Genomic DNA, 24,986 nt, shown 5'->3' with positions numbered 1-24,986 from the left:
TGACGAGTACAATACATGAAGATGTTATAATGTAATATTAATTATTCATATATGGAAATCTAGGAAAAAATGAAGAAAATGTGATACACATGAGTACCGTCGGTGGTCTAAGGGTTAATAATTGAGTGTATGTAGTAAATACTTGAAACAGGAGCAGCTCTACGTTTTACTTGCAAATATTGTAACGAAGCAATATTGGGATCATAATTTGTGTATAGTATTTTCAAGAAAACAAAAAAAAATAGTGTATAAGTTTATTTAATTTTCAAATAAAACTAGAAAGAAAATATGCTTTTTTGTGTTTTCACAACACATTAAATTTATTTGTTATTTTAATGTATGAATAAATCAATTTTAAAATATAATAATTTTATTTATTTTCATACCTTTAATTCTTCTATTTTCTTTGCAAAAGATAATTTCTTAAAAAATATGCGAGTCAGCGAAGATTTACGTGAATGAATTCAATAAGATTAGCTCATATGTTGGCTCAGCAGAGCATTGCTGCTAAATTTGCTAAATATACTAGCTTATTGGATAAAATTTTTAACGTTAATTAACGTTGAACAATCCTGCGAACATAAGCACATTCAGACTGTTATACTGCTGATTTACGAAGACATACTTTCGGAGTCACGACATGGTTTTGTTTGAAACCTGTAAGGGTCAGAAAAGTGTGCCTAAATAAGGTGTTTCATTGTTGTCTTTAAAAGGCAAATAAAAAATAAAAAAAAGAGAGAAAAATAAAGTTAAAAACCCAGCATAGGATACATTTAGACCTTAGATTAGATCCTATTAGTTTGGTCTTTGCTGTCTCGAATATTACTAATATAGCTAAATTGCTGAGTTGGACTATAACATCTAAAGCATTCAATAAATAACTAAAACAAAGACACTTTGTAATTTCTTAATGATTATTTTCTCGATTTAATTAGAGATTTCAAAAGGAATATCTATACTTAAAATAAGCAAATTTTTTGGCAAATTGTGTTATTATTCAATCTTGCTTACAGCTTTCAGCTTATTCCAAGTAATAAAATTCTTTTTGGAAAATGAGTATATAATATTTTATTTTAATAAATTATAAAATGTACATAATATTACAAAATGGAAGATTATAAATAATCATTTACAATGCTACACCATAAGCATGGTAACCAATGATGAGGATGAGTAGTCTTTGGCAATCGTTGTGTCAAGTTAATTCAGTACCTTTGGGTAGTAGTACAATGCTCCAAAGCTCACCCTTTTGTATTTGACTACAATTTGCATTGGATGAGCAATAATTTGGACATCAATATGGGCCGCCAATTGTATCTGTTAATGTACCCAAATAGTTTTTTGCCACTATAGTTTATAGTTTTATTCGGATAGAAGATTATTATTTAGTATCACATAGCAATGCTACACCACGAAGTATCCAATGGTCAGGGTGCGTATCACTGGGTAACCATAATGTATCTATATAAGTTAATCCAGTACGTTTTGGTTTTTTATACAAAGGTGCCTAGGAAATTCAAATATGTAAAAATTGTATAATGATGATTCAAATTGAACTTTTGGATTTGGACACATTTTCTACATTGGATTATCAACAATTTGGGCATAAGTATGGGCAAATAATTGTTATTTACGATACAAGTGGCACTATTTCGTACGCATGAGAATTTCCACAACGAGTGCGTAGCACGAGTTTAGCAATCGCAGAAGTACCTTAATAAAGCGTTTTCACGCGTATATAGTACAAAACTTTAAATACGCCTCTAGAATGTGAAAATAAATGGTAATTATAATTTAAAATTTGTCATGAGTCATTGAGAAAACTAGAACGTGATTCGTTATTAGTTTAAATTTTGATATTAATTTCGCTACTTTGATTGGTTGAAAATGTGTATGGCAATGAAATTACGTGGGTGGTACACACGCAAAATAATACTAAATAGTTCTTCTGAATTCTTATATATCTATTAATGCGTTTTAAATGTGTTCCTGCAATGGCTGAAAATAATGGAAATCGTCCTTAGACATATTTAGATGAGTTTAAATGAATGCAAAATTGAATGTTTCAATGAGAGAGTTATCCCCTCTGTGATCAAGTGCCAAAATTTTCTATTTTTCCAAAACCTGAAGTTCAATTTGAATAACGGAAATTTTCAACAATATTTTTACCACATATAGCTTAGAATCTTTTGGAGCGGTTGAATAAATAGCATAAATATGGACAACGGGTAATGGTGCATATAATATTTTATTTGTTGCTTCAACCATTTTCAAACTTCTTTTATCCCACCCAGCACCATCTAAAAATAATCCATAAACCAAAACACCTTCCTGAATTTGAAAGAGTAATTAAATTTTGTTGTTGTATTTGCATCACGGCATTTATTGTTGATATGTTCTGAGATAAAATAAAATATGTTTTTACGGGTCTAGTAAGTGTCTAAGGGTGTTAGTGTCTTGTTACATCAAAAAATCAAATAAATGATTAATTCTGACTTTCGTTACTCTGCCGAACCTCTACTAAAACATTCTGAATTAAGGCAAATATAATAGTTGGCCTTCGAGGGATTATTAGTTGCAGCTTTGTCAGATTTCATACTTTATAAGCCTTCATTTCTTAAACTTCCTTTGTTTAAGAGTTTTCTTCATATAGGATTTTGAGCAGTACCAAAGAAAATACTTGACTAATCAAGTTTTATAAAATTGTGAAACAGACAGTTGTGATTTTTTCCATTTTTGCAAAGGGTTGCTACTCCTTAAGAAAATAAAATAAAATCTATTGGTAGTTTCTAAGATATGGCTTAAAACCATAAGATTTTATGTAATATCTCAGAAACTTCTCATCCCATCACAAAATCTATATAATTTTTTTGCTTAAATTACCTAATTAATTTTGTTTTTAACGTTATACGCTGAATTTTACGAATAATTCTGAATCAAAAACTGTTTGCTATTTTTTTCGATTTTTGCAAAGCGCTTAAAACATTTTACTCCTTAAGACAATTGTAAAAAGTTCGAGTAAATTTATTTATTTCTGATTCCCACAAAATTCGAAAAAATCGCGAAACATTATTTTATTATTTAAGTTTTTTTTACAGTTTTATTTTGGTGAGTCATATGACATTTTTAAGTAATAATGTATGCCTACGAAATTTTTTTTGAATCTGCTGTTTTTTTCGAATATATCACTCATTGTTTTTTGAATAAAATAATAGTTGCGAATTGTACATACCAATACGGGAACTTTAACATCGAATTGTGTTTGATTTTTGGTAACTTCGTTATGCAAAACTACTGCATCTAAGGCCCATCCTTTATGTGCCCTAGCAACCTCTTGTCTCATTGATGTTAGAAAACCTAAATTTAAAATGTGAATAGATATTTAAGTGTTATAAAACCTAAAATTAGCATACAAATTTTAAATAAGGTTAGTAAACTAGATACCTTGGGGATTAAAAAATCCTGTCATCCAGAAACACATTGGCCGACCAACAAAACACCAATTACGAAATTGTGCATTACGTTCTAATAATTCAGTAAACCAAAAACCTAGTGAAGATGATTCCCACGAGTAGCGCAACCAATTTGGTGGTATTCTAGCATCATACATACAATCAAATGATTGCTGCAATTCCTATCCAAAATTAATGAATTCTTTAGTCAAACAATAAGAGTTGAGGAGAGGTTTTTTGAGGCAACGTGAATGTTTATGTAACACTTCTTTTATAATGTCTTACCAGGTAGAAACCATTTGAAAATACAGCTTAGAATTATAGCACGATAATAAAGAATAAATTATATATCATGGTAATAAAGAAAAAATTGACCTATCTTTGAAATTTTCCACAGTTGTTTATTAGGTTGTAAAAACATCGTATCAAAAAGTCGACATCTCAGGGGCGCGCCCAACCTCCTTTTTGTAGGGGTACTTGGGGAGTTTTAATTAGTTTTTTTACAAATTACAAAAAAACTATATATCAAATAAATAAAAAAAAGTATAACTAACAGAAAAAGTTTAGTTGATTCAATTGTGCACATTTTTGTTTTTTTTTCGACCTTCTAACTTCAAAATTGACCGAGATATGCCAATTTTAAAATAGAATACCAATAAAAAAAATTCCAATAAGATCGGATCAAATTTGCTATCAAAAAAATCAAATTTTTTAACTTTATGACGTCATCAGAATCCAAAAAATTTAATTTTGCTGTATCACATCCAAATTTTATCCAATTTTGATAAACCAAGTATGTAATCCTACTAAATTTGGGTCATACTTTTCAAATTTGTGATCAAAATTAGCCTAGCTCTAATAGGTTTTCAGAATGTGTCCCGGAATTAAGCACATAAGTATCAGCATTAGTGACTATTCCACATCCCTTTGTTAAAGTAACTGCGGCAATTGTGAATGGGACGAGCCAGAAAAAACCTTTACTAAAATATTTTTACAGCTCTCATTCTTCTATTTCAACAAATTTCAAATTATTTACCTCATTCATAATAATTGTACCTTCAATGCCCAATAATAAATCTTTTAATGTGGATGTCACTAACATAATCACTTTTTGCATTCGATCAATTTCCTGTCTTAAGAAAATGTTCATTGGCGCTGTAACTCCCATTATTTTCATTCTAAAAATTATATAAACAAAAATTGTATTAGAAAGGTGTGTGTAGTGTAGAAATAGATTTGGACAAAGGTTTGTAAAACACAGGTGAGTCTAGAGTAGAAAAATTTTCGGGACGCCAAATGGTAAAAGTAGTCTAAAAATTTAAACAAATCAATATGTTTTAAAAAAATCTGTAAATAAATTGTATAATTTTGAGAAAGAAAAATTTTTCCCCAAAAATTCTCACATTCAAAACCGAGTGAATAGACTATTCGATTCCCGTTACTGCGTTCAAGTATAAATGTAGGATATTAGATTTTAGAGTGTATTAGATATTTTTCAATCCGCTATAATTCGTAGATCAGATAATAAGAATGCTTGCGGCTTCCTGTTGAGAATTTAAGATAATTTCTATTGTTATTTTTATCAAAGCTTCATTTCATATTTTAAAGCTCTAATAAAAATTTTAATTTACAAACTTAATTCACAGCTTAGTTTTTAGCCTTAAAATTGGTTATCTACATTCAGCGCTCGAATCCATTGAACCGCAGCAGATGGATACGAATTTCAAGTCTTATACTTTTATGGAACCATGGTACAAGTGCCCATTTTCACATTAAAAATACATAATATAAGAGATAGGGTGTTTTGCATTACCTATCTCGAACTTCAAATGGATCATAAGCTTTAGGCGTTTTTGATAACATGTCGTTGGCCAGTCGTCCAACAATAACCTCTCGTGTTTCTCCCCCAGCTACACTCCCTTCTTTGGGTTGAATACTCAAAATTTGATTCAACATTGCCGTAGCTGCATTACTTTGATAACTATAATATACAATTTAATTGTGATATCATTGTTTTTGCAGTTTTACGATATTTATCCGTATCACTGATTGAAATAGAGCTTACGTTATGTCAGCGTTAGGATGTAAACCATAAGCTTGAGGTGGATCTACATTCATCATAATCTCAATTTCATGCAGATAATCTATAGCATTTTTAAATTTCATGATTACATAGCCGGGGTAATAACAAAAGTCTTCGCTAAACATAAAATCACCAAACCAACTTCGGCAGAAAGTATTTAATAAACGTTTATCGAAATCATCAGTTACTCGCCCGCCATAATGCACTTCACCAAACATATATCTAATTTGTTAAACAAGTACGGCAAATTAGAAACTAATTATTAGCCAAAAAATGTTATTTTTTGAAATGAATATTCAGTTTATACTCTTTGCTTTACTGCGATTGGACTACAAATAGAAACTGTTTGGGGGAAACTAAAAAAAACAGTACGATGGCACAAAAGAAAATACACAATCTGATGGTTGAAAATAAACACACTAGTTTACAAAGGTACAGCTATTATCTCTGTATCCGTAAACTATATTCATTATTTCCTGAAAAATGGATATGATTGGGACTATAATAAGAAATTTTTATTTAATACTCGTTTAAAAGTTTTGTGGCCGTGAGAGTTTTTGACCAGAACGATCTGAAGAACGTTTTGTGAGCGATTTGAAAAAGTTTCACAGAAAGCCATTTTGCCATTTTCCTAGTCGTATACTAAAACTATAATATATTCGTAGGTTTGGTTCACCGTAGCTCGAAAACTACTCGTTAAGGGGGTGTGTTAGAAAAATGTTCACAGGAAGTCATTTTCCTATCTAATATTGTGGGATTCTTTGATTCTAAGTATTTTTTTTTATATCTCGGAATTAAATATATAATTTAAAATGTTCTGAGACTACAAAAATGCGGCGCTCTGTCTATTACGCGACCAAAGTTTGGTAGTTGATTTCTAGTGCAACTTTGTCAGGTACTCAAGCTAACCGTAAATTCATCTATGTTTTATTATTTGAACTACATTTAATATACTCCTTTTCATCATGTCATTAGCGCAAGTGCAGAGTTTATTTTTTCAAACTGTTTCAAACTGACAGTAATAAATAAGTAGGACTAATAAGATAGAAGATATTTTTTATTCATTTTATCGTATTGGTTACAAATCATTTAGTCCGAAACAAAATTGAATCGTGATTTTAAAATGAAAAGGTCTATTGATGGTCTATTGTTTTATTTTTGTAAATGTGAATATAAATCTACTTTGAGGTTACGGTATTAAGGTAAATAATGCCTTTATCTATGATTTATAAATTATTCTAAATTATCTTTGAATAAATATATATATAATTAATTTTCAACAATTTTAACATGGGATGTTTTTAAATTATCTATAAAAGAATTTTTTTTTTTTTTTAAAAAAAAACTTCGTCATTTACACCAGATGTCATTTAATTTCTCTAAATTAGCTTTGTTTAAGAATAATAAAATAAATACAAATTAATTATTAAATATCAAATCATTAAAAATAATTGCTTATATTTTAACCGAAAAAAGTTGTCAGATGTTTAAATCAGCTATAAATAGTTTTAAACTGTCACAATGTGACAATGCTGTAAAAAAAATTAACATTGCGGCATATGGCCGCGCCGCGACCAACTCTGTGCAGAAATTTCACGCGATGGATGAAGGGATAGCAAGGTCTCGAATATGACTTACCGTACTGTTGCCCAACTTATACCACGAGAAGGTATATAATCATCCAAATGGTTTTGTACAAACATACAACAACATAACCAATCAGCATAGTTAAATTCATATGGAATATTCCAACCTAATGGTCCAAATTTTCGACGTTCCTGCACAATTGTATGTAAATATGATATACCAAATATTAATGGCAAATACATGGGTAATGTGGAATATTCCAGCATATCTTGATTTATTGACGAGTATGTTCGTTTTAGACCAGCTTTTATTCCTATATTTTATAATTAAAACAAATTATTTATTTGGATGAGACCATCTGACTGATACATGATGCTCATTTGTGGGCGATGAGACCTCTTCACAATTCTCATAGACCGTACGTGAACCTCAGTAGTGATTGTCTATTGTCACCCTCCTCCCCCCTTTACGGTAAAAGCTTGAACGGAGTATACTATGGAGACAATATATTATTAAATAATTTGGAATGGATAAATTTTTTTGTATAATGTTTTGTTGGTTAAATATTATCTGTTTTTAACAGTTCCATAGTTTTGCTTTACTATCTTGAACAATATTTCAAAGTTTTAATTAAATGTCGCACGCTTTCATGCGCCACAAAAAGCTTGGATGTTACGGTTGACTTTATAAAAGTATTTAAGTCGGTAAAAAGAGGATCCTCAATATTAGTAAGATACATCATAAGAAACATACCTGCTGGTGGTTCATTGGTAAATTTTATACATATTTGTAACAATGCTATTGGGAAGTCATCGTGCCCTTCAGTGGTAAACCATAGTCGAAAATCTTCATGAAATTCTCCATTTTTTTCACATTCTAACAGCAAAACTAATAATTCATCCATATATTCCAATCCCAGATGACAATTTTGTAGCAAAACCCAACCACCCTTCACAAATAATTTGGACAGAATTTTCAATTTATAGTTTTATATTTATTTATAGTTCAGTTCCTAGCCCAAAAAATGGATTGGAACTCCCCACAATACAAAACTTTGAAGTTCTTGATAAATCGCATGTGGATTAGTTATTTAACTAAAATTTAAAACGGATTCGAAAAAGGGCCGAGAATTAGATATACATGGATTTTTGCTTAACAGTTTATCTCGCTCAAACATACGAAAATCCTGATGTTTAGAGTGAGTGGTGTTCAGATCAGAGTCCCAACTCATTTTTTGGGTCTAGGGATTCATCTATTATAATATTATGGAAGGACCAAAACTAATATGTAAGAGCAATGTATAAGTGTGTAAGACAAATTTGTCTTGTTTTGGTCTTTACGATAGATTGTTCTTGGGCGGGCATTTTCCAATAGTATAGTAATTTTGGTGTACAGTTTGGGGAAAATGTCATGTTCAAAACTAGCAAGATTTTAAATTAGGCTCTTTTTCCTAATAACATTTTAAAAGATACTTTTAGTAAGAAATAAAAGATTCGCACACCTCTTTCAAAGCAACGTCAACAATTCGCCTTGCATGAATTTCCTGGCCTTGCCCCATACTCATACAGGTGCATTTAAATACTAACTTATGTGCTAATGCTTCAATAGCTGTTGTTGGATCACTGCCCATACTTAAGAAACATATCAACGGTGTCATTGGGCGACTTTCTTCGAACATTTTTTGGTAATCAAGAATAACTGGCTCAGCAAACGGTGGCCCTTGTGAGCTTGCTATATATTTACGTGATTGTGCCACAATACGATCTGGACACCATGCACGTATCATTAATAATTGTCGAAAATCATCATATGTACTATATAAATTTGGCATTGTACATTTTTCAGGTGCAGGTTTTTCAAACCATGCTTTCCATACCTTATCTTCTGTTTCAACCTTAAAACGGGAAAATCGGGAAATAGAAATCGACATTCATTATAGCTAATTATGGTAAACGGTATTTTACTAAACTATAAGGAAATTTTTGGTACCTGCATAAGAATATATTGAAATTGTGGTATTGTGGATAATGCAACTAAGTTTAGCCAAGTAGCATCCGTAATCCATTTTGCAGGTTTTCTTGGAGCTGTATTTAAGTCTAAAGCTGCACCTCCTAGTTTTAAATTAAATACATTTTATAAAAATTAATGAAAGAGTTATTTCCTTCGGCATGGTATAATATTCAAGAAAATCAAGGGGGAGGGGATTATCTTTGAAGATCTAATATGATTTGTGTTGTGATAGAACGCTAGCTATGTACTCTGGTAAGATTTTTGGTCAATACAATTATAATTACCAACGTATTATTTCATGCAAAATAGACCCGAAAAATGAGATGATTGTCATGCAGAAAGGTGTTATAGGGCGTTATTTGTCACGCGAGAATGTTAATACCTTGACACAAAAAATACGCTCTTTACTCTATAAATATGTACGCTTCCTACTCTAAATTGTAAGCATTTTAATAAAAGGTGCTAGTGTATAGTTAGTGGCCACAAACTATTTATTTGGAAGACTAAGTATTTGGAAGAGCAAAACGATTTGCGAAAATTTTACTTTCAGGCTTTGTCGAAACTGGACTTGGGTTGATCTGTTTGGATATTTATAAGAATAGAAAATTGAATAACTCAATAAATTCGTATTGAATATTATAAAGATTTTTTGAAATGCTGATGAAATACAATTTCCACAATAAGTCTTGTACGTTGGAAAACGTGAAGCAATGAATCTCAATTGGCACCAGAAGTCTCTAGCGACTCATTTAATCCATATATTTAATAATTAATAATTTATGCTCTTTTGTTTGTTTTTATCGTAGTATTTTTAACTGAATTTGCAATGCATCTGATTGCCTTAGCGTTGCGTAAACTTTTTTAAGTGAATGTATGACCTATTTGATTTGTAACAAATTTTTGACTTTGACAAGATCCTAGTAGACTTGGAAAATTCATCTTCAACATCTATTTACTTTTTAGCGTGTTCATAAGATCAACATAATGTGCACGCATCAGATATTTGGTATATAACGATATTCGTTGTATATTAAACACCAAACAATCCGACCACTGCACTCGTTAAGTCGTATGACAATCATGTGAGGCAAATATTCGCTATATGGAAAACATTGAAGATGTGTTTGCCGTCACTGTATTGCTGTGTTGCTTTCTATTTATCATATAACGAACAATCTAGACTATACTTCTAAAAAAATTCCGCAGTTACATTTTTCAGAGTTGGAAATCCTAGGAATTTGTCAGGAACAAGTTAGATATGTTACATACCTTTAATAATAAATTCAAATTCTTGCAACTTAATGTTACCCTGTTGTAAATCAATTCGTAATGTTAACATTAACACAAACATATATTTATGGACTTCATATAAACCACGACTTTTGTACCGATATACTTCATATGTTAAATAATCCATAATATTTTTTAAACGTTTTTCAATTTTAAATGCTTTCGTTGAAAGTTCTAACGATAGATCGAATAATTCTAAAAATTGTACTAACGACGTTTGATACATATTATTAACATCAGCCATTGATACAATTAAAAAGTATAGAACACTGCCACGTGTTGCAACTGGTCGAAATTCTTCACGCGCAGCACTTATCTTTATTTCTGTATCTTTAGCAATTACTAATTTTTCACCAATGTCTGCAGCTGTCTCTTTTGTTACATTTAGCACTTGTATTACTGTTACATCATCAACCAAAGATCCCTTTAAAAAATAAACGTATATATTTTGATTTCTTATCGTAAAAGTTTGGGCCATTTCTCAATAAGACGAAGATTCGGAAAATTAATACATATTGGTCACAAATGGAGTCACAATATCTAGCCTATAATATTCGTATGACTCGTCTTGGTTCCCCTTCCTCGCCAAGATCCCCATTTCGAAAGGAATATTTCATATCGTCTGATTTAAGAACTGGATACATTGGTGGAACGTTTAGAAGCGCAACAGATGCTATTTTCCTTAACAAATCACTTGTAAAACTGACCGAACTTACTAATTTTGATTTTTGTCCATCTTTTGTAAAACACTTCCGTACTGATAAATATGAGATTCTCTGTTTATCTGATTTGATAGATCGAGGAATTGACACTAAAATATCGTGTTGCGTCATAACGAAGAAAATGCCCTTGTCTCTGCGTTAGACCAGTATATGTACTTTCTTACGTCTAACAGACAGTGTATTTGTTTTGATTAGTACCCAGTTTTAGCAATCACTTTAGTTTAGCAGTTGAAATTATATTCTTGATATACCGAACAAGGAAATGTTTCATAATTTCGACTTTCCATCTCCTCGTAAACAGAACATAGTTCGGTTTTTGCCGGTTGAGAAATTCTTCATTTTTGCCCTAAAGCTCAAAGCGCCAACGGCTAATGCCCACATATCTTCACAAAAATGCTTTAAAATGAAAGGACTTCTACTGACGCTGATGCACGAGCATGTTGGAGATTCAAATTAACAAGATTAGACCTTTTACACTTGGTCTACACCATTTTTCCACTTTTGTAGAGCGTATCATCTTAATGGTACCGTTAAAGAACCCTTCGGTATCAAGAGAGTCATACATCAAGCCCGAAACTTTAGCAATATTGATCCCTAATAGTTAGAAAAGAACAGTATCCACTGAAACCCATAGGGTGTCCAAGCTGGCAATCTGACAACAGTTTTTGGTATTGGAATTCTATCTGTTAAATACTACCTATTTCTTTGATCAATCCTATTTTCTAACATGAGTTTATTTTTCAAGCAACGTTTATATCGAAACTAATTAACTTACCTTTGTACTGGTTAATTTGTATAATAAATTATCTTCTAATTCTTTCATGCGACGTTTATTTGCTGTTACACTTGCAACTAGCGCTAAACGTTCCTCTTCTAATTCACGTTTCTCTGATAATATTACACGCCCTAATAATTGATCTTCTAAACCTTTCATTGTTACCGTAAAATCAATAATAGATGTACGTGCTGACACTTCTGGTGAATAGCGTGGATTTGGTAATTTTGTTGTCATATACATCCGAAAGTCTAATGATACATCCACCTCTTTATCACCAAGTTTTACTTTAAACATATTACCAACTTTTATATAATTTTTTTCTAAAACCGAATCTAATACTGGATCTAATTCTTCCATAATATCAACTAATAATATTGGATAACCTAAACTAATACAATCTTCCATTTTTTGACGAAACCATTTATCACCTAATGTAGTTGTGACTAGATTATTTTCTTTCTCACGACGTTCTATCCATGTTTTTCCTTGTGATTGTGGATCAATTAACAATGGATATCGACCTGCTTTTGTCACTATAATGCCATTTTGAATGGATAAATCATCATTTGGTAATCCTTGAAGACCCCATTCTGCTATCTATTTTAAAAGTAAAAATTATCTCACTTCGAAATCAATGTTTCTTAAATAAAAAAATGTGGTAGGCTCGTCATAATAAGGCTACCCACGATCTTATCAGAAGGGAGCATGGTATGTGGAAGAGACAGCTAAATCGTCGGCAGCGCTTTTATCTTATAAAGTTTGCAATAAATCATGTGTCTTATTTAAAATATGACTTATTTTCATTTGTTTACATGTAAATGGTATAGAAATGTCAAATTAAAATGATTATGAAAAATAACAATTAATCAAATCTTGTTTCATTAGAAATTGTGAAAATAGTATTAAATTTATTAAATTTTCAATGTACAACATATATACCAATCCATAGACTTATATGTCCATCCGTACAAGTATATTAATAAAGAAGTATTAAAGATCATGCAATAGTGGAATGACTTTGCAAAAGAGCATAAAACTAAGGATTGATTATTAATGAAATATTCGAATATTAAGCAGTCAAACAATTTTTCTTTGTGTGATTTATCAGAATGTCGAGGGAAAAAACATCATGGAAGATTATTGTACGTTTCGTGACACGTTTATTTATGCTGTTTTAGGAGAATGGGCTAACTTATGTATGAATAAAAAAGTACCAAAAGTCGGAATTCGGTGGTCGAAGACTGTTGTTTTAACGACATCATCAGACCAACGAGATCGTGTGATTCAATATCATTACGCTTTTTATACCATGTATATGAAATATATCAAGGTATATTAAGTTTAATCCCAAGTTTGTAACGCTTGAAAATTTTGATGCTACCAACAAAATTTTGGTACATGTGTTCATAAAATTACCTAATTAGTCCGTTTTCGGTTATCCGCCCGTCCATAAGAAGTGAGGTCGAGTTCGTAATTGGGCAACATAGGTCAATTGGGTCATGGGTCTATAAGCCGCTAGAGTTAGAACAAAAGTAAAAAATGTTCCTTATAAAAAAATAAACAACTTTTGTTTGAAACATTTTTTCGTAAACGTCACTGTATGTATTTTTAGTATGTATTATATGGGAATATCAGTTACATGTATGTGGCTATCTAAGAGTGGATATCTTTTTTTATTTACATGACGTAAAAAACAAACGTTTGGGTCATCAACATTGTCTATACATGGTATTTTAACAATTAACTCAGTCAATTGTTTATTTTCACTTGTTTTAGCCTAATAAGCAGCGTCGACTATTTAGGAGATGAATTCTATAACATGATTGATATACAATTTGTTTTATTTAAATTGCGGTTTTAAGAGACAATCCCATACAGGGAGTCACACAAGCTTTCTGTAGATTGTACCACTTTCTGTGGTGAGGCGGCTTTCCAGCACGGCACATTTTAAATTAAATGTATCGCCATTATAAGTGCACATATTAAAAACTTTGTGAAGATCATCTTCAAAATTTCAAATGAAAACCTCCTTTTTTTTATTGTCGATTCGTTAGAAGAAATAGAAATAAAGATTTCTGTAAAAAATGTTTACGCATGAGTTCGCAATTTGCAATTCTTACCGTAGGTTGATCACATAACGCATCAATAATATTCAATTCACTTGTGAATGGTATGCGAGCTCGACCTAGTTCATCTTGCCATAATTGCAGTAGGGAATTACGATATTCTTGATTAAATGGTCCAGTATAGCTTAAAAATCCAACTAATATCAACACATCACCGACAAGTCTTAAAATTTGTTCTTTAAAATGTTTTAATGCTTCTGTCCATCGAGCTTTCTCATCTGATAAGCCTATAATTAAAGCAGTTGCAGCATCCATTTTCTCTTTGCACAATCGAGCTTCTTCCATAATTTTCTGTTACAGAAGAATATTCTCAATTTAAAATTACGTTTCACTAAAACAAAATAAAGACAATTTACCCTTTTTGCTTCCATAGCAGCATCGTATTGCCTTTGACATTCAGCCACCTCTTCCTCTTTAGCTTTTAATAAGGCCATAGCTTTGTTTAATTTATTCATGGCACGTCCTAATTTTGCTTCTTGTTTTGCTAAGTTTGCCTAAATACAAAATGATAAGTAATAATTTAAGTTTAGCGGTTTTTAACAAAAAATGATACCTTCAAGGGTAAAACATCTTTGTTAATCTCATAAAAAGCTTTCATTGCAACTGTCCATTGAGTTAATCCGGCAACATTTCCACAGGCTTTTTTAGCCGTTTCAAAATTATATAATTCATGTTGTAAATATGGCGTCATTAAATCAATAATTTCAGCATTCATTTCATCTTTTGGATAACGCCATAAATTTTTTAAAAACTCACCAGCCATAATCTGAATATAACAAAAAAGTGTGTAATTTGTGTTTTCTATCTTAAATAGCCCAGCTTGTTTAAAAAAGATTAAATCGTCTAACGATTCATATATTTAAATCGTTGATTGCTCGAATATTAGATTACTGATTGGAAAATATGAACAGAAATTTAGTCCTACAAGATTAATATTATTTGAATGATTTCTAGTTTTGTTGGAAATGGGTTAATCGGATGGACCGCTTGCTCTTAGTCTATAATAATAATAATTGAATATAAAATATAAATACCCTTAACGCTTCACCCCAAGAAGGCGTAACAAAATTTCTTTCTGGATCTATTACAACAGGACTCAATCGTCGTTTAAATAAAATAATTACAACATCCATAATAAGTGTAATAACATACGGTGGTTTACCTAATTTTTTCACCGTAGCAATGTCCTCTCCTTTAATAGTCTAAAAATTCAAATTAAAAAATTTCGTGTAAATGATTAATATCATAATAATTCTTACTTCTAAAGCTTTTTCTGCAGCTTTTAAAGCAGGCTCGGCAGCTGCTAATTTTTCATGTGCAATAGCTTTAGATTTGCTAATTTCAGAAACAAGTACTTCTGCTTTCTTTTTAGTAATCTCAGCCTCTTCTTTAATTTTTGTGGCAATTCGTGTTGCTTCCATAACAATAATTAATATTTCTTCAGCTTTTTTATTTGCTATAGCAATTTCTTTATTTTTGATTTCCAATTCTTTTCGTAATAAATTGACACTTTCTGCAGCTTCTGACAACTTTGATAATCCAGTACTCATATTATAGGCTAATTTTCCAATCTCCTCATTCATATACACATATAGTTTTTTATAAGAATCCAAAAATGTTAAGAATGATTTTGGTGTTACATAAACTTGTCGTCGAAATCTATTAAAAATTGCGTAAGAAATATTCAGGTAAGTTAAAAGTAATTCCTTATGTGAAAAATTCGTCGTTTACTACGTCTATTTGTTATAATAGATAAAAAATTATTACCGATTAAAATATGTAACGCAATAATCTTGTACACTATCATGGACGAATGCTGTAGTTAAAATTAATTGTTGTTTCACTTCTGGGGTACAGACTATTTCATAAGGACGAAGTATATGGGCTGCTACAGCATCTAGTGCATCCTTAGGCCATTTTACAAACCAATCAACTGTACAACCAGATATTAAACCAGGGAATTTCAATGAACGATTACGGAATTTTTCACCAACCTATTAAATTTTTTACAAATTAATTACAATGTTTTGTATGGAATAATTGAATGAGCTTGTTTATCCATATAATAGATCAGATTGACAGTTATTTCAGTTAGCCTGGAAATTTGAGAGGCTGTAAGATTGTGTCTAAAAATTCTTAAAAAAACGAAAATTTGTATATCATGTATCGCGGCTCTCTTTAGTTTATATGTTGAATTAACATTTACAGGTTGAATCAAGATTAACCAGGTTGAGCTTTATACCGAATTATCATGTCTTAAGTCTTGTCGAACTTTTACACTTTGTAAAAATTTGTGAATTGAGTTAAATATTAAAGAAGCGCTTCCTGATTGTGTCTATCTATCCCTTATATCTCTATAGATCCATTTCAAAAAAACAAAACGAAACAAAAATCTCATTTCAACAAAATTAAATAATGAGGAACGTTTAACGAGGGGGAAATATGATCTTGGTAATGAACTTTGCTTCCTACGTGTTTTGTCTATAGGTACTTAGTAAAGGTGATCCAAATTGATTTTCCTAATTTAATTTTTAAAAAAGCACACTATGACTTTTTCTATTACTTTTCCAAAGTTTCGGTAGTTATTTCGGATGTAACTTTTCGGATGTAACTTTGCGGATGTTAGGGTTAGGTGCTTGAACGTTGAAGGTTTGTTAATATAGACGCGAGCCCACTTAAAAACTCTCCACAAAAATAAATACAATGGCGTATTCTTGGCTGAACGCACATTATACGATTATACGCAAAGACGGTTAAATTGGCTATGATCTTCCCGTAAAAGTCTACACAGTTCTTACAGAATTTTTATTTCTGATGAACAAGTGAACAATTTGAGTGTTGAACGTTGTTGAAACTCTAGTTAAGCAATTCATATCGTAAATGGAATGTTTCAAATTAAAATTTGACGTTTGAAGCGAAAGTATTTATAGTATTCTAATTTACAGAGTTCCAAATTTGAATTACCTTTATTACTTACACAATTTACAAATTATTTAAAGCATTAAGTACCAAGTCTTGTATATTTTGGATAACAAATTCTAGCAATATTCTGGAAGACGTTTTTAGATGGTCTATTAACCGGCAACGTTTAGTACGTAATTTTTCTTTAACATTGTATAATTAACTTTTGGCTTATCTAGAGCATTTTAAACATTGAAGCAAAGTATGTTGAAATTTGTTTTTATAGTTTTATATATAATTATTGTATCATAATTTTTATTATTTTTGTAGGCCATTATACCAAAATATATAAGACCTAATAAAATTTAAACTAGTAATATTATTACAGTAACTTTCAAACAATGAAAACTATTAGCATAGTAATTCTAATATATTTTAGTCTGATGGGTTGCTTTACTGGTGCGAATAGTGCAGACTTACGCGCACCTTTCAATAGTACTCAATATATCGAAAATCTGAGTAATACATTTGAGTATGGCGATACTGATGTACAAGAAATAGAAAAACATTTAAAATATATAGTGTTCAGGTTTGTTTTAAACAAATTTTCTTTTCAAGGAAAAAGTCGACTTTTGGTGTTAACAGATTACGATGCTTCTTTTTCTCGCTTCTGCTTCGGATTGGGGACAGAAAAGAATATTAATGCTGACCTAAAAGCTTTCCTTATAAGTACTGACATTTTTTTTGCGTCTCACGAATCTCATGCTTTTTTATACATGATGCCGTTCTTATGATTTTTTTCTTAAAATTTACCATTTTTAAAAGTTTTCTGATACAAGATTTTCGAGCGATACCCGATTTAAAATTTTTTGGTTAAAATGACGTAAATTTAGTTCCAAAACAATAATTTTTAATCGATTTTTCAAATTTTTCAAAGTACCTTAAGAAAATTGTAGTCCACACTGAAAAACTTTCAGCTTTTTTTAAATGCAGAAGCTCATGAGGCATCCTGATCTGTCCCAATTTTATGGATATAAAATATCTAAAAAAAATTTCAATCGGTTGAAAATTTGAAAGCATAAAGATTGTGTTTGCCAAAGCTTATTTGGGAAACAACGCATTTAATTATTTATTTTTTTTAAGGACGCCTGAAGATTTTGTGATCATAAGTGCTTCAACACCAGAAAAAATTTTAAATACAGATTTTTTTGACCCATCAAAAAAAACATTATTTTATGCTGGAGGTATTTTATCAATGAATTCAAGCGGTATTATAGATTTCTATAAGTTGACGATTGCACCTTATTGTAATTCAAAAAATTACAATTATATTTTTTTATATCAAGCATACTACTGCACTGCTATGTTGTCGCCAACCTGCACCACTAAAGTAGGTACCTACTTATGCCAAAATTATGAAATTTATTCCAATTTTTCTTTGAATTTAAGGAAAAAAAAAAAGAATAGTTTCTTAAGAAAGTAGGAAAAAAATGGTAATTTTATTTCTCAAATTTGGTCAAAAATTATTTTATAAAGGGCGAGTGTTTTCTGAGATATCAATTCTACGTCATTTGATAATTAGATGAGTATTTTTCGAAATATATGTTTACACGATATCTCATATAAAGTTTGTACTACTGCTCATAAAAATTTTATGGATTGATACACCGGAAACAAAAAAGGAATGTACACGTACAGTTTGTATCTACTCTTCGTGAAGGCAGTAGTCAGCCATTTGACCCGAAGAGCAGGGAACATATAGGCCACACGGTATTTATACTTTAACAACATGAGGTACGTTACCATGTTGTTTATCTCAGATACGTATGTTCAAAATACGAATGTTCCCTCATTGTGCCAATCCCATCTTAAGGAATTTAAACTTTCAATTTTGCACATTTTTGTACCTTTTCGACACCAGCTAGTATTATTGTTCTTTTAGACTAATTTTAAACAATAAAGTACTCTTGTTAATAATTTTTTGCCTAACACTTAGATTTCAATATGACAATAAAGTTATTTGTTTTCTTTACGTATTTTCTCTCGAAATATAGTAAAGCCATTTTGAGAAATCCTACAATTATTATATTCTTCTCAGGTCAGTAGAGTATTTGGACCTGGAATCGATAAACTTGTTTCTCTGGGTTTACCAGCTGAAAATTTAGCATTTCTTGGCCACTCAATTGGAGCTCATATAGTTGCGTCCATAATTGAAAATATGGACATGCCTGTAAAAATATTAATTGGCTTAGATCCTGGAGGAGTTGACCTGGTAGATTTTCGCCGTGGTCTTGCTGAATTCACAATAGCATTGCGAACTGATTCCACAAATCTTGGAAATATTAATTGGAATGCAGATTTAGAGTTGATAGTCAATGGTGGAATTAGTCCTCAACCGGGATGTCTTGAAAACGAAAAATTTCCATCGAGCTCTATATGTAGTCATGTATACGCTGGGCTTGTTTGGAATAGTATAGTTGAAAATCAAGGCCAAGGATTATTTTATGGTGTTCTATGTAATGAAATCGAATGTGATTATAGTGATATTAAGGAGATTAATCCAGATTTAAGGTATTTCATGATTTTTATCGGTTAATAACAAACGAAGTACATTTTTATTTTTAGAGTAGTATTGCCTATTCCAATCCAAGAAAAGGCCCTGTTGCAACGGCACTGCCATAGCAAGCTTTTGCTCTTGTTTGAGGCGAATTCTTGCTTCTAAAATTCCAGCCTCAATTCTTTTCAAAAAGCTGCATGTTTTACTCAGATTGAATTTTAACAATGATAATCTTTATCTGCTTTAAGATAAGAATTTTGTATTGTAATTTCCCAACACTTGTAACCCCTATCAACCTTTTATAAATTTTTTTAGTACATGCCAAAATTTTTGTTTCAGAGAAAAAGGCACGTATTATTTTAAAACATCAGATTCATATCCATACGGCTTGGGATTAGATGGAGTTAAGAATATAGTACCTACGCAAAATAGTTCCTTCAAGGTTGATTGGGAATTAATTTCAAATATTAAGAAAAATATCGAAGATAGTTGGAGAATGCAAGACACATATTCATTCCATATTGATTAATCTGCTTCAGGATGCTAGTATATAACACAATGTATGGTTGCAAAATATAACGCAATAATTTGTTATCAAAATTTTGTCAAATTTGGATAGCATCCTTGGTGGAAAAAATATTTGAAGAAATATTAAAAAGAAACTTAGAAACTCTGAAAAGTCTTAAGAACTCTAAAAAGTCTTGGGAAGTCTAAATAACTCATTTATTTAGACTTCCTGAATTGTTGAATTGAGACTGTTGAATTGAATTTTTCAACAGTTATCCAGTTCGAGTTATCCAGACTTATTAAGTCTGAATTAGGCAGTCCAAAAGCGTTGAGAAATTCAGAGGTATCCAGACTTATTAAGACTTAAATTCTTACTTTTTCCACCAACGACATTTCAAACTTTGGTCAAATTTAGTTTTTAACGTATAAAGATTTAAACATGTATACTGTTGCTAGATTTTCTCTAGGTGAATCTTTATGGAGCTCTAGTTAGAAGTGGGGAATTTACTCTAGCTAAATCTCTTTAACAGCTCTACATCGGGCTCTATACAGATCGAGCTTGAGAATATCTGGTAACAGTGTATGTCTACCTGAAGAAATATTCAAATTACCGGTGAAAAACATAAAACAATATGTAAATTAGCTCTTGAACGATCAATAAAGAATGAATATAAATTATCCGGAGATGTTGCTCGGAATGGATCCTCTTTACGCATTACATTCATTAATTCCACATATAATTCATCCAATTCTTCCTTCGGGAATAAATTTGCAATTTCACCTGAACTTAGTACGTTGTTAAAGTATTCCAAAAATGCTTCATCTTTTATTTCATTATCAGTGAATATAAATGATAAACTATCGCCCTTATAACCACAAACCTTATACAGATACTTAAAATCTTCAACTAAATTATTTATATTGTACGATCTATAAATGAGAATAAGCGAAATTCGATTAATAAACTCAGCTTCAAAAACATTGGAACACTTCCTCCTAAATAATATTTTCACTCCTAATTGGGTTGGATCACCAAACCCTCCCCCCGTGCACGGGACTGCGTCCAGTAACGCAAGGGTTAATCTCTGGATATTATTTTAGTTCAAAGTATACAGCTTATACTAATTTTAATGATTTAACTAACTCAAATCAAATAAAAACAAGTAGTAAAGTTTTATTCCTTGGTGTGTTGATTTCGCCGCTGTAAGACTAGTGATATTTCGGCAATAATATTACCTTGTCAGAGTGATTTGGTAAGTGACGTAATTAGCAATAAATGTTGCCAATCTCGTTAAACTTTGTTTACCAGATCCTCCTACACCTACTAATAAAGCATTACCACGTGGTGTTCGTATAATACGTGATATAATTAATAAATGTGTTAAAGCATCTTCGAAAAATACCAAGTCCATTGGTGTTCCACGAATACTTTCATTATACAGGTCTTGAAATTCAAATATCTTCTCCAAGACTAATTCTTTACTGCAAAAATCAAATTTCCAATTAAAAAAAAAATATCTACAAGAAGACCTGATGTAGTCGTCGTGTATATCATTTTCTAACCTTTTCCAATGTTCGTAGACTTTGGGAGCTGAAAAATCAAAATCATCTGGTTCATCTCCAGTAGGTTCAGGTGGCGCTCGAAGAAAATCAACAAAGTAACAAGTCTCCCTTGGATAATATTCAAAATCATCCTCTAACATTTCTTTGGATGTGCGTTCAAAACATTTTAAAAACCAATTTTTATCATCCGCATTTGTAAAACTATGCGTAAAGAATAATTGAAATTAAAATTAATGCAATATTAAAAGAAGATTTGTTGCAAAATTAAGTTGCAAATTAAGTTAAATATTTTCTTTTACCGGTCAGCAATAACTCGGGTACATTCATGAAGCCATAATTGCATCAAAACGAATTTGGTACTACACTCTTCTCTGTGGATATTTAAAATACCTTGCCAAATTCTAGATAAATCTCTTAAGTTAAAAATGTAATGAAATTTGGCTGGCGTTGGTAACATCTTGGTTTTTACTTGTTGCCATGCTCGTCTTGTCAAAGGTACTAATTTTGGTATCATATCAACAATTGGAGCAGGAAATCGGGTTTTACAGAAATATCCAGTACCAATAACCGCTAAATTAATTCAGTCATATTAAACATTAAACGCTGCATCAAACCAAAAAGTATTTTTGGCTTTTTGTTTGTAATGTAAAGACAATGATGAATCCAACTTTTCTACTTCCGCGGGAGATTGGGTTAATATTCTCAAAAATAAAGAAATTTGACCTTTTTCCAGTTTTTGTCGATTTTGACTCTAAAGGGCTGTTTTTTTTTATCAAAGAAAGTCTATATTATGGGACTAATAGTTTCAGGGATACAGCTTTTCAAAATTTGATCAATTTTTCAAGTTACTCAACCACAGATGGCATGCCAGACGAAGATGAAATAAACAAAGAATTGTCGGTATCCGCCTGATTCTTGAAATACCTCTTGACATCTCAAAAGACGACGTCTTGGGCCAATCAGGTGCATCAAAGAGGGCAAAGTTGATTAAAATAAACATTTTCAAAACTGATGGCAGATATTTTTCATCAATGTATTTACCCATATATTTCTATTTTAATATAATTTAGCAAAATTTCGCCAGTTTCAGTACCATTCAAGTTTCTGAAAAATCTAGTATTTCTTCTCGGTTGGCTCTCTTAGGGTAACAGAGAACTCCAAAAAGTAGCCCCCTCAACCAAGATAGTCAACTGAGAGCAGAGAGACTTTCCAAGGAAATACTAGGTCTTCAGAAAATTTTTACTAGAACTTAAGTTTTGCCCTGATTTGTTGCGACAATTGACCCCAGAATAAATAATTCTTACAAAATATTTTATCCATAGAGACATCACTTGGCAAAGTACAATTAAAAATACAAAAACGTCGTTTTAATCGTGCTGGAATATCATTTCGACCACCGCCTGGATGAATCATAGCACCAACTAATAGCATATCCAACATATATAGAAAATCGCCTGGTTTATCCAAACTGTAAAATCCTAGAAAAAATAGTAATATTTTTAGATAATTATGAATTTAAAATAAAATTGCCCAACGTCATTATACCTCCGAATTCCATTAATTGTCGAACAATTTCATTAGTAATTTGATCACCCCAATTATTTATTCTTGGCATATTAATATCATCAATAAATACGGTCATTTTCCTACCACCAGGTGGTCCATAGCTTGTGGCTACTCTTTTTTCAACGTACGATTCAATAATTCGCTTAAAATAAAAAGGAAAAACTAATGATAAAAAATAACAGGCAGAATTCTACTAGTTTTAAAAATTTCGATGGTAGAAAGTAGATTGTTGAAGAAAATGATAAATTTAGATATTTCTAGTAAATGCATATTAAATGGCAAAGAAATTGTTATTTAATAAACATTTGATTATATTAATTACACTGTGAGACCCAGTTTTGGTGAGACTCGTCTGTTAAATCTAAATAAAGATTATTTTATTGCAAAATCGGTTGCGGTATATGATTGTCCACGAAATATCGGTAAAAATAGCCTTTAGAAGCTTTCGAAGTTTTGATATTTTTATTAAAATTATTGTTGCCCATATTTTTTAGGCATCTAATTACAAGAATCTTTGTAAATATTTTACATTTCATAAAAATTACTTCCATTCGGTAAACAGATTCGTGTAGGTAGACCCGAATTTGCCTCTTACACTATATGTTAACAAAAGTTATGTATGTAGAAATAATACCTGAAACATTTCTGGCAGTGTGGCCGAAGAAAAATTTAAACTTTTACTCAATATGTATTCAGGATCATATCCTTTTAAATATCCTTTAATCATGACGGTTTTGGCCGTTCCTTGCTCACCTAAACAAATAAAAATATTTGGTAGCTTTCGTTATAACTCACGAGACAAGAAATTTTCTAGAAAGTTTCATAAAATCCTTCACTTAGAACGTTATCAAAATATGTACTCGAGGGATATATTTGGGATTGAGATAAATTTCGAGTTTTGGAATATTCTAGAAATTTCCACAATATGACATGGAATTTTTTAAGCAATTATTTAGCACATTATCCTCAAAATTGGTCCAGTTTGCAGAAGGCTCTAGAGAAAAAGGTAATTTAATAGCGTTCTTACAATTAGATATGTTTCAAGTGCGAGCTTAGGGTTCCGCACTCGAAAAATTTGTCGGGGATTTTTAAAATTTTGCAAATTTCACTTGTTATTTAATATTTAAAAAATAAAAATAATAAAATGTTTATAGATATTAGTATATTACCAATTAATAATATCGGTTTATTAGTTCGTGTAGTAATATCTATTAGGAAATTTGTCCGTACATTGTCAACATTTGGCACTAAAATTGAATTATAATCTGGTACAGAATCTGGTGGATAAATATATTCAGTTAATTTTTCATTCCAATGTATCCAGTTACCATTTTCATTGACGGTATATTCGAAAATTGTTTCATTAGGATTTACTTTTGGCCATAACATTTTCGATTTGTGATTAAATACATATTCTTGAAATTTTTCGCGATCATCTAATTCTAATAATGCGCCTAATGACCACATTAAGGCAAATAGAAAGAATCGTTCTAAATGTTTATCTGTTGGATTTTCTAAAATATAAAAATTTATGATTACAATTCTGTTATTACCATAAAAAAATTCTTTATAAATGTTTTTAAAGTATTGTATTATTTATATGGGCAAAAGTATGAGGAAAGTTCCTATATACTGGACCATTCATCATTTCGTCAATTGCTTCTTTATATCTCAACTTCCTGCGATTATATGTTTTAAATATTTTATGATTGATCTATCAAAAATTTGCTTTTAACTTTATTTTGAGATTTAAAAGATTTTGGTATTATCTCTAGCTAAGTCAAGAAAAAAAATTTGGTTGGTAAACAAGAAATAGGAGACATTTTTGAGATGAAATGGCTTTC

The 24,986-nt window shown here is 30.8% G+C and overlaps 1 protein-coding gene across 1 annotated transcript in view; it reads right to left on the bottom strand.

Moving 5' to 3' along the window:
- Positions 1–1,146: 1,146 nt before the first annotated feature.
- LOC123292773 (dynein axonemal heavy chain 8-like) overlaps positions 1,147–24,986 on the bottom strand; it is a 47,327-nt gene continuing 23,487 nt past the window's right edge. Inside the window, 27 exon segments of the mRNA XM_044873488.1 lie at positions 1,147–1,507; positions 2,170–2,331; positions 3,233–3,357; positions 3,445–3,634; positions 4,489–4,630; positions 5,266–5,433; positions 5,518–5,757; positions 7,174–7,435; positions 7,876–8,071; positions 8,624–9,016; positions 9,112–9,233; positions 10,402–10,846; positions 11,920–12,519; positions 14,043–14,339; positions 14,405–14,542; positions 14,602–14,814; positions 15,083–15,250; positions 15,308–15,707; positions 15,816–16,042; positions 20,625–20,943; positions 21,250–21,495; positions 21,577–21,777; positions 21,876–22,146; positions 22,881–23,054; positions 23,122–23,284; positions 23,777–23,895; positions 24,312–24,656. Of these exon segments, the coding sequence (XP_044729423.1) occupies positions 1,382–1,507; positions 2,170–2,331; positions 3,233–3,357; positions 3,445–3,634; positions 4,489–4,630; positions 5,266–5,433; positions 5,518–5,757; positions 7,174–7,435; positions 7,876–8,071; positions 8,624–9,016; positions 9,112–9,233; positions 10,402–10,846; positions 11,920–12,519; positions 14,043–14,339; positions 14,405–14,542; positions 14,602–14,814; positions 15,083–15,250; positions 15,308–15,707; positions 15,816–16,042; positions 20,625–20,943; positions 21,250–21,495; positions 21,577–21,777; positions 21,876–22,146; positions 22,881–23,054; positions 23,122–23,284; positions 23,777–23,895; positions 24,312–24,656 (6,452 nt within the window). The 3' untranslated portion in view covers positions 1,147–1,381.

Source organism: Chrysoperla carnea, chromosome 2, assembly GCF_905475395.1.
Source record: "Chrysoperla carnea chromosome 2, inChrCarn1.1, whole genome shotgun sequence".
Lineage (NCBI taxonomy): Eukaryota > Metazoa > Arthropoda > Insecta > Neuroptera > Chrysopidae > Chrysoperla > Chrysoperla carnea.
Note: the sequence above shows the minus strand (reverse complement) of the source record. Positions and strands in the feature narration are given on the sequence as shown.